The sequence below is a fragment of the Canis lupus genome, chromosome 32 (genome assembly GCF_048164855.1).
Source record: "Canis lupus baileyi chromosome 32, mCanLup2.hap1, whole genome shotgun sequence".
NCBI lineage: Eukaryota > Metazoa > Chordata > Mammalia > Carnivora > Canidae > Canis > Canis lupus.
The window spans coordinates 42,316,283-42,333,040 of record NC_132869.1 but is presented as its reverse complement, the minus strand read 5'-3'; the positions used below and the strand labels follow the sequence as shown (position 1 = coordinate 42,333,040).

The 16,758-nt window shown below is 40.3% G+C and overlaps 1 protein-coding gene and 1 long non-coding RNA gene across 5 annotated transcripts in view; one reads left to right on the top strand and one right to left on the bottom strand.

Annotated features, from left to right (window-relative positions):
• The window catches only part of LOC140623352 (uncharacterized), a 41,543-nt gene extending 36,702 nt beyond the window's left edge, over positions 1-4,841 (bottom strand). Inside the window, exon 1 of the long non-coding RNA XR_012022988.1 lies at positions 4,644-4,841. This is a non-coding gene — a long non-coding RNA (uncharacterized lncRNA). The remainder of the gene's footprint in view (positions 1-4,643) is intronic.
• Positions 1-15,965, top strand: part of HMG20A (high mobility group 20A) — a 77,459-nt gene extending 61,494 nt beyond the window's left edge. For 2 of the 4 annotated variants that reach the window (XM_072809810.1, XM_072809809.1), the window contains exons 5-10: positions 678-810; positions 1,667-1,698; positions 8,149-8,224; positions 8,939-9,154; positions 9,832-9,974; positions 14,682-15,965. In XM_072809810.1, the coding sequence (XP_072665911.1) occupies positions 678-810; positions 1,667-1,698; positions 8,149-8,224; positions 8,939-9,154; positions 9,832-9,968 (594 nt within the window). In that variant the 3' untranslated portion in view covers positions 9,969-9,974; positions 14,682-15,965. Of the gene's footprint in view, positions 1-677; positions 811-1,666; positions 1,699-8,148; positions 8,225-8,938; positions 9,155-9,831; positions 9,975-13,461 lie in introns of all 4 variants that reach the window. The other 2 variants (XM_072809808.1, XM_072809807.1) reach the window with 1 other exon arrangement.
• Positions 15,966-16,758: the final 793 nt, after the last annotated feature.

Below are 16,758 nucleotides of genomic sequence, written 5' to 3'. Positions count from 1 at the left end.
TAAAAGCACTATTTTTATACTGTATTTCTTAAACGAGTTGATGAATGAAAAGGACAAGGCACTAAACAAAATTATCCTGGTAGATCAGTGACTTTGTCTAAATAATTAATAGCACAAAGTGTGTAGATATAGGCTCTCTCACAGTAGTGCATTTTAGGTCCATAGGATGAGGTCATTCCTTTTTATGTTCTTTATGCCTCTCGACTTTAGTGCCCTACTCTTCTGGCTCTTAAAAGGCCAATTGATGTATGAGATCATTCTCTTACAGTGGGTTAGGGATAGAGAAACAAAGTAATATTCCATCCTTTCTCCTGTGAAGACTGAGTGTGCCTATATGGTCTTCAGTCCTCTTGAGGACTCTAGTGGCCACGTGCAGATTAGAGGAATAACTGTAATACCTTCTTGTGAATATTTTATGAGAATGATCTCAATAGAACTTGTCTTCATTAAGTTAGAAAAGGCAATAAGTAGTCTAAAGAATCACAATCACCTATTTTCTTTACAAATGAGAGGTTGTATTTTATTCTATCCGTATGATTTCTTGATTCTCCCTTAAAGCTTCCTTTACAAACTTTCTTCCCACGTTCTAATTGTCCTCTATTTTCTTCAAGGAATTCACTGCTATTTTACCGAAACAAGATCTGTTTCTGGAAGATAATTGCACATTTCTTTCCTAGCGCTACCTTGATGAAGCTGACCGAGATAAGGAGCGTTACATGAAGGAACTGGAGCAGTATCAGAAAACTGAAGCCTACAAGGTCTTCAGCAGGAAAACCCAGGACCGTCAGAAAGGAAAATCTCATAGGCAAGGTACCAGAACCAGAACAACACATTTTTGTAGTTTGTTGTGCATGATAGAGTGTCACAAAGCCTACTGTTAGAGAGATAAATATAAAAGATAAGTTTCCATCATTTCTCTATTATGCTACATTCACTTACAAATAACACCTTGAAAGTTTATTAAAATCACATTGCGCTCATTTTAATATTTCAGTTGGGTTTCCATATCCAGTATCAGTAATTTGACTTGTGTTCCAAGACCCTTTTTAGTTGCCTGTGCTTTTTTTCCTTCTAATTCTCAGTTTAGGCGTTTCTCTGCCTCTAAACAAGTCTGTCTACTCAACTACATACCTGCCTTTCTCAAACACCTTCATGCACCATTTGTACCAGCCCACAGTGAACATCCTTCTCTTCCATCCATTCACGTATTCCTGTACTCAAACAGTACATAGTGAGCACCTCCTGGAACACATCAAGTTTTCACCCAGGCATTAAGGATGCCCCAGTGAGCAAGAGAGACAGGACCTCAGTCTCTGTGGATCTTTGGTCCTCTGTTAAAATTGTTCATCACACCCTTCAAGTATTGCTTCAAGTTCCCTTTCTTCAGGGGACATTGACAAAGCAGCCCCAACCCACAGCTAGTCTGCCGTGCCTTAGCCATTGCATCTCCACAGTCGGACATCTCGCCTGCTAAACTATAATGTTGTGCAAACAGCCAGTGGCGTGCTCCTGTCTGCTCTCCCACTCTTCTCTCTTCAGAAGTAGGATCTACATCTGCTATTTCTCTTGTGTCAGACTAACTGTAGTGTAGCACAGTTGATTTGCTTGGGTTTTGTTATTGTTTTGTTCTTCAAATTAATGTTCTCTTACTCCTTCATATTTTTAGATGCAGCCCGGCAGGCCACTCATGATCATGAGGTAATTAGCTTTCTGTCTATGTATCATTTATCTATGTAGAATAATGTTGCTAGGGGTGCCTGGGTGGCTCCAAGAGTTAAGCATCTGCCTTCAGCTCAGATCATGATCTCCGGGTCCTGGTATTGAGTCCCAACTTAGGCTCCCTGCTCAGCAGGGAGTCTGCTTCTCCCTTTCTCCCTCTACCTCCTCCCCCATTCATTTTCTCTCTCTCTCTCCTCTCAAATAAATAAAATCTAAAAAAAATTTTTTGCTCTTTCATTTAAAAAAGAAATAGAATAGTGTTGCTGTTTGTCATATTATTGGACCATTTTTTAATGAATGACAGACTATTTCCTATCCCATAATTTAGATGGGGTGAGTTCCTTTGCTCAAAGATTCTTTTTTTTTTTTTTTTTTTTTTTTTTGCTCAAAGATTCTTACTATATGACAGACACTTATCATGAGTCTGTCCTTGAACTATAGCCCCTATAGGGCTCCAGTCCTTTTTTGTGATTCAAGAATTTTATTGCCTTGACATGCTAAAGATGGTTGGAATTTGGAGTGAAGTATAGAAATGAAGACCAGCTGAAAGCCATAACTTGGTCATAGTGTGTCATAATCACTCTGACTTTCAGAAAGTTGTGATTTAGGGAATCCAATATAAAATGAACTATTCAGTGTCAGTGTCAGCCAAGCACAAGTGACAGTATCTTGGTTCCTAGCTCACTGGCATTTACTCGTTTCCTGGCCTTGTCCCCTCCATTTGGTTTAGCCTGTCATCCATAGGATTTAGGCCTGTGTGTCTTGGCTTTGCGGCAGAGAGCTTTAAGTATACATGTAGTCCAAGGTTCACATATGGTTGTAAGAAAATAAAATTTTTGGTAATTCTATGCTTTAAAATGCTCAGTGACTTTTCATCGCATACCAAATCCCGAGAAGTCTGAGTCTTCTGTAGTTGAGTCCAGATTCCCTTTCCAAACACCTTAACTCCCACATTTCCCACGTATATCTTATGTGCTTAAAAACCTTTACTGCTGCCTTCCACATGCCCCCTCCATTTCTGCCTCATGTTTGCACTCATATTCTTTCTTTCACAAAAACACTCTCATTCATTTTTTCCACCACCTCTCCCCTATCATCCCATTCCACCTCACAAAATTCTATCCGTCCATCCAGCCCTGTTGCAAGTTCCATTTCCTCCTTCAAGCTTTTCCTGTGTCCTCCAGCTTCCTTTAACCCTCAACAACTCTGTATATTTCGCATACATACTTAGCTGATATAGCTAAGGTGTTGAGGTTATTGAAGTGCTTCCGTCATTCACACTCTCGGATTATAATCTCTTTGAAGGATTATAGTTTCCATCTTGAACCGCCCCATACCACCTAGCATGATGCCCTTGCATTGGGAAGTCTTCCATAAATACTTATTTTTACACAAAACCCATTTGTTGAAATAACAGTGGAAAGTTACAAAAAAGAATTTTCTGATCTACTTTTGTGTGCATTTAGTTTTTTAAGAAATAATTTCTTCAAAATAATTATTTATCTTCAGTCTGTAATTTAGCTTTGGTGACCTTTAAAACATAGAGAAAACATTTAGATTCACAAAATAGATTGATTACAGTCCATGAATTAGAAGAAGCACAATAAAAGCATTTTATTCTTCAAATAGATTCTATGTAATGTTAGATCTATGACATCTCTGTGCTCTAATTAGGGTGAAATATTAAGATTTTTTAAATTTAAGAAATGTATGTATACTTTATATGTAAAATTCTAATTGAATAGTATTTCAAGATTTCCATATTGACAGATATTTGTATAATTACTTATTTCTCCCTTTATTTGTCTGTGCCCTCCTACCAATATCATGAGATTTCCATACTTCTTTTTTCTCATATCAGGCATCCTTTATAATTTCTCTATCCTTAATGGTTACAAAAGAGAATTTGGACAATAGTCTAAAATAGTAGATCTCACACTTTCTAGTCAACAGCTAACTCCTTTCATCACTACAAATTTTGCTGGCCAAGTTATATGTGGCATTTTGTCTTCAGTAAGGTTGATAGTTTTAGTCAAGAAAGATTTAGTACATTTACTCAGTCACAGAAGCTGCTGCTGCTGCTGCTATGAGAAATGAAGCTTTTTATTAAATGAGGCTTTTTATTTATTAAATGAAGCATCTTATTTTTATTTACATGATTTAGCATGGTATGAATTTCTGTGATTTACGAAAAGGAGTAAGTCTCTATGTGATTTCCCTGTCTTAGGATTAGACCTATGTTAAATCAAAGGAAAACAAGGAGAGTAGATGGAGAGCCAGCAGTAGTTTCTCAACTGTGTATACAGTAGGCTTTGGAAATCTGTCTGTTGCTATGCCTACATCAAGATCAAGTTCTCTTAGCAAGGTTATTGACCCAAATAATGTCCTTCACTTTATCAGTTTTTACTTTTTATTGAATATTATGCTTCCTAAACTAGGTACTTTCAAAACAATTGAAATAAAAAAAAAACTAGTTTGAGTTCTTAAACATAGTTACACAGTGATTTCCTTCTATATAAATTCTTAGCATAATGGTTCTGAAAAATAAGAAAGCTCTGTGAGTGAAAAGGAGCCACCAGGAAGCCCATGGAAAGGAGGAACTAAATCAAGCCTTAAAGATGCCCCAGGTTTTGTGAGGGACACCTTGAGGTGGGTGAAATGGCTTGAGCAGTTATGAGTAAGTTAATAAAAGAGCAAGTACCTTGCAAAGTGCCTAAAACATCATAGATTCTAAATACATGCTCATTTCCCTTTACTTATCCTATTAGGGGTAAAATGGTAAATGTAGTGGGACAGTCTTCCAGCTTATTTCAAAAATACTAAGAACTTCAGAAACTCTCTCAACCAGCCCCCCATCCCCCCATTTTACCGGTGAGAAAAGTGACTTGCCTAAGACAGGAAAGAACATCCCCAGAACCACTTACTGAATCAGAGGCAGAGTATAAGTGAAGGTCTCTGTACCCCAGGCTGGCGTTCTCGGCCCCACATACCAGGCCACATGAAACAAACTAGTGTTGAAAGTGTAAATGGGCCTGGTTACTGGGAACATCACCAAATTTGCCAGGTAAGACAAATTATTTCGTTTGCACACAGTAAAGAAACCTATTACATTCCTCACTGGAACTTGGATTCCTAAGACATTGTTACCATGGCAGATATGCACATGCCAGAGCTAGAGAAATTCTGACCTGAACGCTGCTGGCGCGTTTGGCATAGCAGTGGGGCACTCAGCCCAGTACATGGTATTAAGAGTGCTCCCTAAGGTAAAGTGTACTTCAGAGAAGCATGTCACATTCTATGAAATTCTGGCCCTGAACCTAGATCATAGCAAAATAGATTCAGCTGAAAAGAGCCTTTGTTCTCTTACCCTCCACTCAATATATAGAATGAAAAACCAAAGTGAAGAGCATTTTTGCTCCTCTCAGATCAAAAGCCAGCCCACAAGACACAGGGGCCAACTAGTGTTACACTCAAGAAAGTGTCTGCATCCCGTGTGAGGACTAAGATAGAAACAATAATTCTGTTTCTCCTTTAATTTATGAGAAATGACAAAATGACACTCAGCCTGAACAAATTAGACCCTTTCATTGAAGAGGTAATGAAATCCTTATGATTTTAATCCCTTGAGCGATCCTTGGAACAGCTTAAGTCTATCTGAGCCCCCAGGAGGATCCTCTCCATGCCGAGTAATGTACTCAGTAATGGGAGAGTGCTGATGGTTTTTATTACCACTCTTCCGTTAAGTAGAATCTCTGTTGACTTTCAGAGACTGAACCGTTTGATTTAATTGCTTTTGTGTTTCTTATTTTGCACTCTAAGAATCTGTACCAAGGGGCAGTGTGTTAATGCACCTATAAGGTGCTGTGCTCTGCGCTTATGTAAGTTAGCTTGGTTTGGGCCACTCTGGCAAAGAGAAGAAAAGAATTACCAGTGTGAGGAGAATCGGGGGCCTTGGAGAGGGCTCTTGGTACCATGGTAACGGGAGCCAAGCATCCATCCCTACCCATCTAAAAGTGGCAGATTATTTAGAACTGTGACTAGGTGACTGATCTCATATGAGCTTGTGCAGTTAAGCAGGAGACTGAACAAGGTAGAATGATAAGGTCATAAGGCTATACTAAGTCATTTGTGGACTTCTATCTGTTATACTTTGTTCATATTGAAATTGTATGTCATAAGTTTTCTGTTTTTCTATAGCAACCCAATAACAGGGTTAAAGTATATGTAAGCCCTGCAGAGCCAAGAGAAAGCCACCCTGAAATATGTCTAGGATCCCTTCTGCAGCCAACTTTTCTTGCCCATACTTTGGTTCTCTTTGAAACCACAAGGAACTGGCCCAAAGTAGAGCTTTGCATGTTGAAATTGGGACTTTCACTGATAATTTTGTTGTTTATTTTTAAATTGCTCTGGGAAACATTGCTTGCCTTCTTTAAAAGATAAAAATCAAGTGCTCTGAAAATTTCTTCAGGTAAATACATAATTTTTCAGACTTAACATCTTAGATGGCTGTCTTGATCAGCTGCCATTGGCAGGCTGTTCACACAGCCCAGCCTCCTTTCAAGGCAGACGCCAATATGAAAATAGGAGCTTGGCCGTCGGAATCCCCTCATAGACTGTTAACTACTTAGCTTTCTCCTGGGCACCAGATCATATTTGTGTTAAAAGATAAAAGACTAGTGGTGGCAAGAGTAGGAAAGATATATTCCATCTCTGGCTTTAAACATATTTTTATAGGAATGCCTTTAGATATTTTTTCAATCTCCAGATTTCACTAATAATTTCTCAGTACTCATTTCCCACTGTCGTCCTTATCATCTTTATATCATGCAAGATTTTAAACATTGTGCCAATATGCTCGTGATTTATATTCCTAATGCTTTCAACTTCAGATTCATTGGCAGCCAAAGCATCTTGAAATTGACTTTATTTTTAAGGGTCATTGTGGGATATATTTTGCAATAATTTTGTGAGACCTTATTTCTTAAATTTTATTTTTAAATTTACCAAATTGGTGAACTAATTTTAGGCTTTCTGTCTCACATAATTCTTTTGTCTCACATAATCCTTCACTTTTCCCATTTTTAGAGCCTACTTATTTCTGACTTCTTGATTTGTTTTGTTTTTCCCTGTGTTTGAAGAAAATCTAAAAGATCCCCAATTATAGACTGCCCCTCTAAGTAAGTGAAGTGATGGGACTGTTGGTACTGATAGAATGCGATTATTATTGCTCATGATTGACAGATCTCTGCTGAAAGTTCTTACTGTCTTTTCTGCAAATTTAGAATGGACAGTCCAATCTCAGCATTTTACATGCATAACCAACAGAAGCAACTGAAAAAACACCTAGCAATTCCCTTTCTCTATTCCTACTTAGCTACTTTAACAGCTATATACTGTTTACTGTTCAAAGCACAGAGCTGAAAAATGGCTTCCAAATTCTCCACTACGGAAATTTATGTAGTTTTTTTTTTTTTTTTTTAAGGATTTTTATCTATGAAAGAGAGAGCTGGAGCATAAGGAGCAACAGAGAGAGTGAGACAGGCAGACTGCACATTGAGCACCAAGCCCAAAGCCGGGTTCTCTCTCAGGATCCTGAGATAATGACCTGAGCCAAAATCAGGAGCTGCATTCTCAATTGACTAAGCCACCCAGCTGCTCCTTTAAGAATTAACTGTTGTATAGAGTGCCTGGCTGGCTCAGTCAATGGAGCATGAGAGTCTTAATCTCAGGGTCATGAGTTTGAGACCCACATTAGGCTTAGTGATGACTAAAAAGCAACAACAAAAAAAACTTGTTTGTGGAAACACTAATTTGAAAAGATATATGTACTCCTGTGTTTATTGCAACATTGTTTACAATAGCCAAAATACGGAAACAACCCAACTGTTCATTAGTAGATGAATGAATAGAAAAGATACACACACACATGCATATACAGTGACATATTACTTAGCCATAAAAAATAATGAAGTTTTGCCATATGTGACAAGACGTATGCTCTGGAAGGTATTGTGCTAAGTAAAATAAGCCAGATAAATACCATATAATCTCATTTATATGTAGAATCTAAAAAAGAAAAAAGCAGAAACAGACCCATAAATAGAGTAAACTGGTGATTGCCAGAGGGGATGGGGGTAGGGGGATGGGCAAAATGGGTAAAGGGAAGTAGGAGGCACAATCTTCCAGTTATGGAATGAATAAGTCATAGGGATAAAAGATACAGCATGGGAATGTAGTCGGTGGTATTGTAATGGTATTGAATGGTGAGGGGTGATAGCTACCCTAGTGGTGAGCCCAGTGTAATATATAGACGTATGGAATCACTACATTGTACACCTGATACTAATGTAACATTGTTTGTCTACTCTACCTCAATAAGAGAGTAAAGGGGGAAAAAGAATTAACTGTTTTGTTACTCTTGATTCTCAGAAAGAAACAGAGGTAAAGGAACGGTCTGTTTTTGACATTCCTATATTTACAGAGGAATTCCTGAACCACAGCAAAGGTAATTGCCAAAGTGTCATTTTGTGTTTCTCAGGTTTGGGGGGGGTGGGGGGGTGAGATTTCATTCTCAGAGGGATTCATTGCTCAAAATTGGTGGTAGTGATATTCTTGACCCTAGGACTGTTCTGAAAGGAGAAAACTGTTTCTATTTCACTTTGTAGTAAAGGTAGCTACTCAAAAACTAGGGAAGGAAAGCAAGCCAGGCCAGTTTTGTCAAAGCTACTTTAATCTCTGGATCAAAGGGAGTAAATGTGCATCACTAATTCAGTTGCTTTCAGACTCTTAGCCTGAAACCCTTTGTACAAATGAAAGCTTACATGGGCATCCAGAATACAAAATAAGGAAGAGCAAAGCTGACCCCACTGCAGTAAAGATAGAGACCCGCAGCTGTGCTCGCTCCGTCTCCCAGGGTCCGCCTGTGAAGCCCCTCAGGCTTCTCCCCGCGCGGTTTTAAAAACAAAATAAACAAATACCAAGAATTGCAACTGTTCCTTGCAATCTTAAGTAGGAATATGACCAGCTTTAAGAATTAAAATAGCTCTGGGGAACCAGGCATTTTATTGCTGAAATTGCTATCTGGAAGGCTGTAATGAGAATAGGGAGATGCGGTGGGGTAGCTAATTAGACAGCTAAGCAGAACTTCCTTGCACGCGCCTTTGGGACTCTCGGAGACTCCCGGCGCTACATGTATCGTGTGCGGGGGGGGTGTCCCCAGCTCGGGAGGCCGAGCTCCGCCAGCTCCGGAAATCCAACATGGAGTTTGAGGAGAGGAATGCAGCCCTGCAAAAGCACGTGGAGAGCATGCGCACAGCCGTGGAGAAGCTGGAGGTGGACGTGATCCAGGAGCGGAGCCGCAACACCGTCTTGCAACAGCACCTGGAGACCTTGCGGCAGGTGTTGACCAGCAGCTTTGCCAGCATGCCCTTGCCTGGTAATGTCACCCTCACATGAGTGAGCATTCGGTGCTGGGGAAAGGAGCAGGTGCTGTCTTGTGTCGCTCGGGATTAGTGGGGTGAGGCTGAAGTCTCCCCACCAAGAGGAAAATCAATAAAATAAGGGTTTTCTTTCCTCAGAGGTTTCTGTGGGTCTTCGAATAGTATCTCGGTATTGGTTACAATCATCCAAATTTTCAGGCTCTCTGATCATTTAAATTTTTCTCTAATTATATTTTAATATAATTTACTTATCTTTCTCTTAAGTTAATTTGATATTCAGAATGGTAGAAACTGAGTAATAAATCCTGAGTAGAGCATTTTTCTTATATATGTTTGATAGCTTTATAATTTTGTTTTAAAAGGAAGGAAGAGGAAAACAGACACTGGTATTTTTTATATCCTCTCTCATGTTAAGGATAATCACAGCATCTCTAACTTTTTGTTATATGCAGCTACTCATATATACTGTAGAACAGTTATATAGCCCATCTTTTTATTCAGGATATGTGGATTAATTTCATTTCTTTGAGGTCTAAAAGTCTCTCTTCTGAAATGAAAATCTTATCTGTGGAACAGACCACATTAGAGTGGTTTACTCTGGAGTCACTTAAGTGTGCTTTGGTCGAACTGAAGAGGGAGGATTTTCTTACTTTCTCTCCTTATCTCACTTCAGGAAGTGGAGAGACACCTACGGTGGACACCATTGACTCATATATGAACAGACTGCACAGTATTATTTTAGCTAATCCCCAAGACAATGAAAATTTCATAGCTACAGTTCGAGAAGTTGTGAACAGGCTTGATCGTTAGGGAATGGTGAGTGTTCACTGATGCAATATGTATGTGCCAACACATCATCAAAAATTAGAAGACAGTAGACTTTCTCAATGCTACTAAAACCCTGGCATTACATCAAGTAAATGAGTTGGAGGCTTGATTAAAATTACTTTTACATGGTTACTAAATGTAGTAAATAATGTTAGAAAAGACTTCTTTCTAATGCATGCCTCAGCATGGTTTAATGGAAAGAGCATGATTTTTTTGTGGTTGAACCTCCATTCCAGCATTGTTAGCTATTAGCTGTATTCTCCAGGGTTAGTTTCCCAAAGGGTTTTCAAGAGTGAATGAGGGAGCAGTGGGGTGGCTCAGTGGTTGAGCGCCTGCCTTTGGCTCAGGTCGTGATCCTGGGGTCCTGGGATCGAGTCCCATATCAGGCTCTCTGCAGGGAGCTTGCTTCTCCCTCTGCCTGTGTCTCTACTTCTCTCTGTGTCTCCCATGAATAAATAAAATCTTAAAAAAAAAAAAAAATGGAAGAGTGGATGAGAAGTTTAGGGAAATCACCCCCAAAACAGCACTTAGAACAAAATAAATATCACTTAATTGTTAAGCTTCCTTTTCCCTGGAAAATACTAATGATAATACAACAGCAGTCACTGAGACATTGTATGTATCTAAACCTACGGAAGTAAGAAGCTTTTCATTTAGCACTCAATATCAGAGCAACTATTGTATGTTAAATGTTAATGTGGACTATCCTTACAGTGAAACAGCTATTGCCCTATTTAAAGAGATTAAGACTTTTAAAAAGGGGGTGGTGGGGGCACCTGGCTGGGTCAGTCAGAAGAACATACAGCTCTTGATCTTAGGGTTGTGAGTTCCAGCCCCACGTTGGTTTACTTAAATAAAATAAAAAATAAAAAGACTTTAAACCGATTTTAAAAATAAACTCTCAGTAAGCAAAAAAGAGAGGAGCGAGAAAATAAGCCTTCTAAAATAAATTCAACAAATGACTAGTAGTACATGTCATATCCTCATAGAATAGGAAGAAAGTACATTTCCAGAAAGTCTCTGCCCATAGAAATTTTTTTTTTAATTTTTTTTTTAATTTTTATTTATTTATTTATTTATGATAGTCACAGAGAGAGAAAGAGAGAGAGGCAGAGACATAGGCAGAGGGAGAAGCAGGCTCCATGCACCGGGAGCCCGATGTGGGATTCGATCCCGGGTCTCCAGGATCGCGCCCTGGGCCAAAGGCAGGCGCCATACCGCTGCGCCACCCGGGGATCCCAGAAATTTTTTAATACTAATAGTCATCAAGTGTCATTTCTTAAATAGAATTCGTATGTGTTCACTTAAATTCCTAGAGCTAGGGTGCCCTGTAATGTGCCATATCCCACCAAATTGGCAACCCTTCGTCTTTAGGTCAATGCCAGCACACTGTGGAAATCCTAGCACCGTATGGTGAGGGTGGAAAAACAAAAGTAGACAACAGGATATGCTCCTTACAGTGGCTAGTCGTGGGTTTGAATATTTATTTGTCCTGCAGGTACACGAGCACACTCATAAACATACTCATATTCTAGCATGTAAAGCAAAATGTATGAGAATAAATAAAACCCATGATTCTTTGTGTAAGGAGGCAACATCTGCTAGCAGAGACAAAAGCAATAGTGTCTGTCCTTCTTGGCCATGCCACCGGATGGTAACTCTGCAAGACCATTCACCATACTTGAGCCTCAGCCATGTTCTGATGGGGAAAGGATTACTGTCCTTCTAGTGGGTAGCCAGATGGAACAGACCATACTTCTAAGAGATGGCTGGACTCCCTACAGAATAAAGAAGTGGCATTACTACTGCTGTTTATGAAGGGAACAGCTTGTAAATCTAGGCCTGGAATTTTCAGGAGCTCATCATCCTTCTCATTTTCACACAGTGTTTTCAATTAGCACTCTTGTAGGCTTGAAAAGAGAGAACGGGGAAAACCTGTGGAAGATTGTGAAAAAATACAGTAATTGATAACATGGTGTCTCCTCACGTAGGTATAAGGCAGTTACTGCAAGTTTTGAGCCCAAAATGGTTTTCTATTTTGAGCATTTTGCCAGTAAAACTCTCCCAAAGCTTTACCTATCTCAGGATGTGAACTGTAGTATCAGCTTTCAGAAGTGTCTTCCAAAACCTAAAATGTTACCATCATCCTTGATTTTAACCTACATTTTGCTGCTCAAAAATAAATACCTGAATTTGGAACAATTTTATTACTACAGATTCTTAGAATCTTAGCCATCCAGACGTAACTAAAAGTAGATAGTTCCCCACACCCCTCAAAACTGTCAAATGAAACAGTTATAAAGACTGTGATTAATACTAGGTTGGCCTCATTATACAAATATGTACAGACAGCTAGGCCTGACGTCCCAACATTCGTGGTGCAATTAATTACTCTGACGTGAGCTTGGCAAAGGTTTCATCCACTGTCAGGAGCCAATGAGTGAAGGAAAGCCGGTGTTCTACAGTTTTAGGAGCATATTAGAGCTGGAAGGGAACTTTAGAAATCCCAACATTGTACATAGGGAAGAAACTGGGTCCCAAAGAAGTGAAATTTCTTACCCAAAAAATACGTAGATGAATACAGACTCTAGAACAAATATGCCTAAATTCTGGTTCAGGGGGGTTTCTAAAACATTTCTGTAAGGAGGGACCGAGTGTAAGGAGAAAGCACTGAAAATCTTTGGAAGGTGAGCATTGAGATAAATAGAAAACCTTACAATCCAATAATTATAACGTTATAAAATTTTGGTCAGCCCGTTTAGAAAGCATTTTTTCTTTTGGACGTGCAATGAAAGACTTGCCCTACCTGTCACCTTTCTCTGTATCTGACTGATACCTAGTTAAAGAGTGGGGCTGGAAGGAAACCATGGGGGCAGTGTCACATTGAGAGGTGACCATGTTACATAAACTGTCAAAATCCATATGTTGCTTGATTTCACTTTAACCAAATGAAAAATATTTGGCTCTTTGAGGAATTGGAAAATTTTTAAAAACCCTCTCTTGTGCGATTACGTTTTTAGCAATGTAAGAAAATTTATTGATCCTGTGCACACAATACATTTCTATATACATGCCAAGATTCTGAGATTTATACTCGAAGAAAAGTGGTTTTGATTGATCATACATTCTTTGGACTAAAGTGGAGTACTAATTTTCCATCATCAGATTTGGCCCTGATAGTTGCTTTTCCGTGTTCAGCTGACGATTTTCCTACCTCCCCTACCTCCCCATTGTTGCTGAACTGGAGCTGGGCCATGTTGCTGGTTGAAATGTTATCTGAAACATCTCAGCGAGCTTGTCTGCTTGCAGCTTTAGGAGCTCTTTTCTTTACACCCACCGTGCTCCTCACCGTAACCCTACCGGAAATAGAAGAGTTTTTTTGTTTTTGTTTGTTTTCAACTCATAGCCCTACCCTTTCTGATCAGTGCTTACTTTTTTGGTATCTCCATTGTTTTTCTCGCTCCCAATCCTGCAGGTCTTAGAGCTCCGTGATGTTCTGTAAGTGGTTTTACTTGTGAGGAATGAGAAGCCATCCGTGGAAATTTGAACTGAGTGGAGAAAGAGAGGGGGTACAGATTGCTGTGCTTGGGAAAGGACTGTCAGTTAGGAGTTCAATGCCTTCACCCTGGGAAGCCGTAGGAGAGAGCAGCTAGAGGACCATGGATACAAACTTCCTGTGGAACCGTCCCTGTGCAGCTTTGGAAGCGTACAGCTACTCTCCCGGGTCTTCAGTTTCCTGTCACCCGCATTTCTTTCTGATAAAGTGGGTCTGCCACAAATTCCGCCCACCGGGCCGCCCTGACACTGACATCTCCTGCAGCAGAAGGGAAGCCTTCTCATTGCTCCGCTCCACATGGGACCCTTTTATCATGGCTCCAGTTTTCTTACCTAGCTGTCACTTTTTTTCTTAAAACCTTTTGGGGGTGATTTTTTTTTTTTCTTTCCTTCACCCCCACCAAGTTCGACATCTCCATTTTCTGACCTCTGGGCTCTGTTGTGCAGCAGGGCTCTGAAGGAGAGCTTCTTTCATTGGACAGGCCCAGGCTTCTCCCATCATTGTCCTGCTGTGACTCCAAAGAAAGGAGCTTCTTGTTGACAGTGTCCTGTGGAGCAAGGCTGTGTTTCCTACCCTACACGGTGCGCAGTGGGTGCCGGCCCTCACTGAGGCTTTGTGATTGCTGCCCTGAAGGAGAATGCTCTTTCCTTCCCCCTTGCTACTGCCTGCTGTTTCCTAAGCATTGCTCCTGCACAGACACCATGTCCCAGCCCCAGCAAGGCTCTTCTGTTCCCATCTGTTGGCAATGTCTTGTGGAGCATTTTTGCTAAGGAAAAGGTCATTGGTAAACAGGAAAGAATGGGAAAAGTAGCTTCTCATTTGGCATTGAAGAGAAAAAAAAAAAACCCAAAGTTTATCATGAGTGGGAACTGAGGGAATCCTTGTCTGCTTGAGGTATACTGATGCAGGGATAGGGATAGGGAGAAACGTTCAAAATCGTCTCTTGAGCTGACAAACAAGGGCATGGAGGAGTTTGTCTTCGTCCTCCCTCTGTAGTCATCACCGCAAAATCGATGTCGAAAGGACAGGCTTCCCTTCCTTTTCTCCTCTTAGGAAGTGATATTTTTTAACACCGAAAGGGAAGAAATGTTTCTGATTCTCACCTCAGGGTTTTGTTTTCTTTTGTTTTGATGCTCTAGAGCACAAGGCTGACAGTTGCAGCTGAGATCTTTGGAACCAAAGTGGGGCCTGCTGAGCCCATTGTCTAGGCACCACGCCACGGAGGCAGGTGGAAGTGTGTCCCCTCACAATCTGCTCATGAGCCAGGGTACAAGCCAGAAACCCCCGTCGTGTTGCTGCACCGTCCTGTCTTCCCAGCATCTCCTTACCTGATTTCTTTATTAGCCCAAAGGAAATAAAATAACAACAAACAACCCTTTTAAAAAATGTTATGTGAGCACATGTCAAGTTTCCATGCACTGAAGCCCACACACCACTGCCTGGCAACTTCTTAGAATAGGAGCCCATCATTATCTGTCGCCATAAGCCTGGCCTGCTTTGTTCTGTATTTTCCTGTTTTCCTGCCCTCACCTGCTGTTCCTGTCACTTCGCTCAGACTCCTTGCCTGCTCAGTCCAAGCTAGAACACCCTGTGTGTGGCAGAAGGACAGCCAAGCCAGTTCTGGAAGTTTGTATCCACTGTCTGCCAGACACTTTGTCTCCCTCTTCTTTCCTCCTGATATCCTTTGTGTCGGTTTTGTGCACCTTTGTTAGCAGTGCTGTTGACCAAGAAAGGCTGTAACTTGGTCCAGAGGTTGTCATTCTCCAGACTCTAGCTGGTCCATCTGACACTGACGTGAAACATTTGCGTATTCAGGAAAGCCCAAGATCTAGCAAGAGGCTACAATCTAAAACCATTTTCACAAAATAACACAGCCTACTTTTGAGATACTACCTCTCCCAGTAGCTGCACACCTGACTCTGGTGGCTGGGATTTAGCTGCCACAAAACTGTCACATTCTGTAAAGCAGGTCTGTGTTGCTCAACCAGGAGGTGGTAAGTGAGGTTACAGGCTAACACTGTACCTAATTCATGTTTCCCAGTAAACTTGTAGATATTCCTGCACACTTAACAGATTTGTCTCAAGAAATAAATTGTTGCCTATTCAGTGTTACAGATTTCTTTTTTTTTTTTCTTTCATTAAAACACAAGCAGCAGCTGAGGAAAGTAAGACAAAGTGTTTTATTTCTGACATTAAATTTTAAGAAAACAATTTGTGTGTATGTGTTTGGAACTGTTGAAATGCCAAGTTTTCTGTACAAGTGTTTTTTGTAATTAAACTTTTAGATTTTCTTTGTTTTTGAAGAAGTTGATATGCTTGCTTGACACTTGCCTCATTAAAACTTTTCTATGTTGAATCCACCTCATTCAATTTTCCCTGCATTGTAATAAAAAAAAGTCCTACCTCTGCCTTTTCATCTTAAAGACTTTGTCAACTCTACATTAATCATCAAGACTGTAATGCTTTTAAAACAGTAACACATTCATTTTACTAATTGCTTATTCAAAATGTGTCTCAGCCTGTTTGAGAGTTCAACTCTTTTAATGTATGTTATAACAATACAGTGAGTTGTAATTCATTTTAATGTAGCAGTAGTATTCTGGAAGCAACTTGAAAGAAGTCTGATGTTCTTCCTTTTGACAGAGGAAATTAGATGTCCTTAGATGCTTGCTTTTATTTTTATTTTTTTTCTTTTTAGGAGATGCTTGCTTTTATAAATAACCACTATTTAACCAATCAAAATCATTTTTAAAGGAAATCAGTGACCTATTTCCACCATGGTTTTAAAATCCTAGGGGTAAATAAAATTAAAATTAAATAAAATAAATAAAATAAAATAAAATCCTAGGGGTGAGGTAAGCTGGCTTTCAAAGCCCGCTGCTCTCCGGGCTTTGCACCGGGCAGGCCCTGCCGTGTTCCACTGCGGTCTCCCCCTGGCAGCACCCAGGCCTCACAGCTCCCTTGCACCGTTGCTGGAAGGTAGAATGAGGGAACAGAATTGACCGTCCCTTGGAGGACACGGAGGTTTTGTTACGTGAGTGCCGAGAATTACCGAGCCAACTCCATTAGGAGGGGCTTGACGATTCACTTAACAGAAACCCAGATCAGCAAAAACTTAACCGAGAACTGTGTCTCCGTCAGGGGAGAGTGTCCCGAGGGCCGGCGGTCCACGCCCAGCGTAGTGGCTCCTGTGCGCACCGCGACACGGTTCCTCTC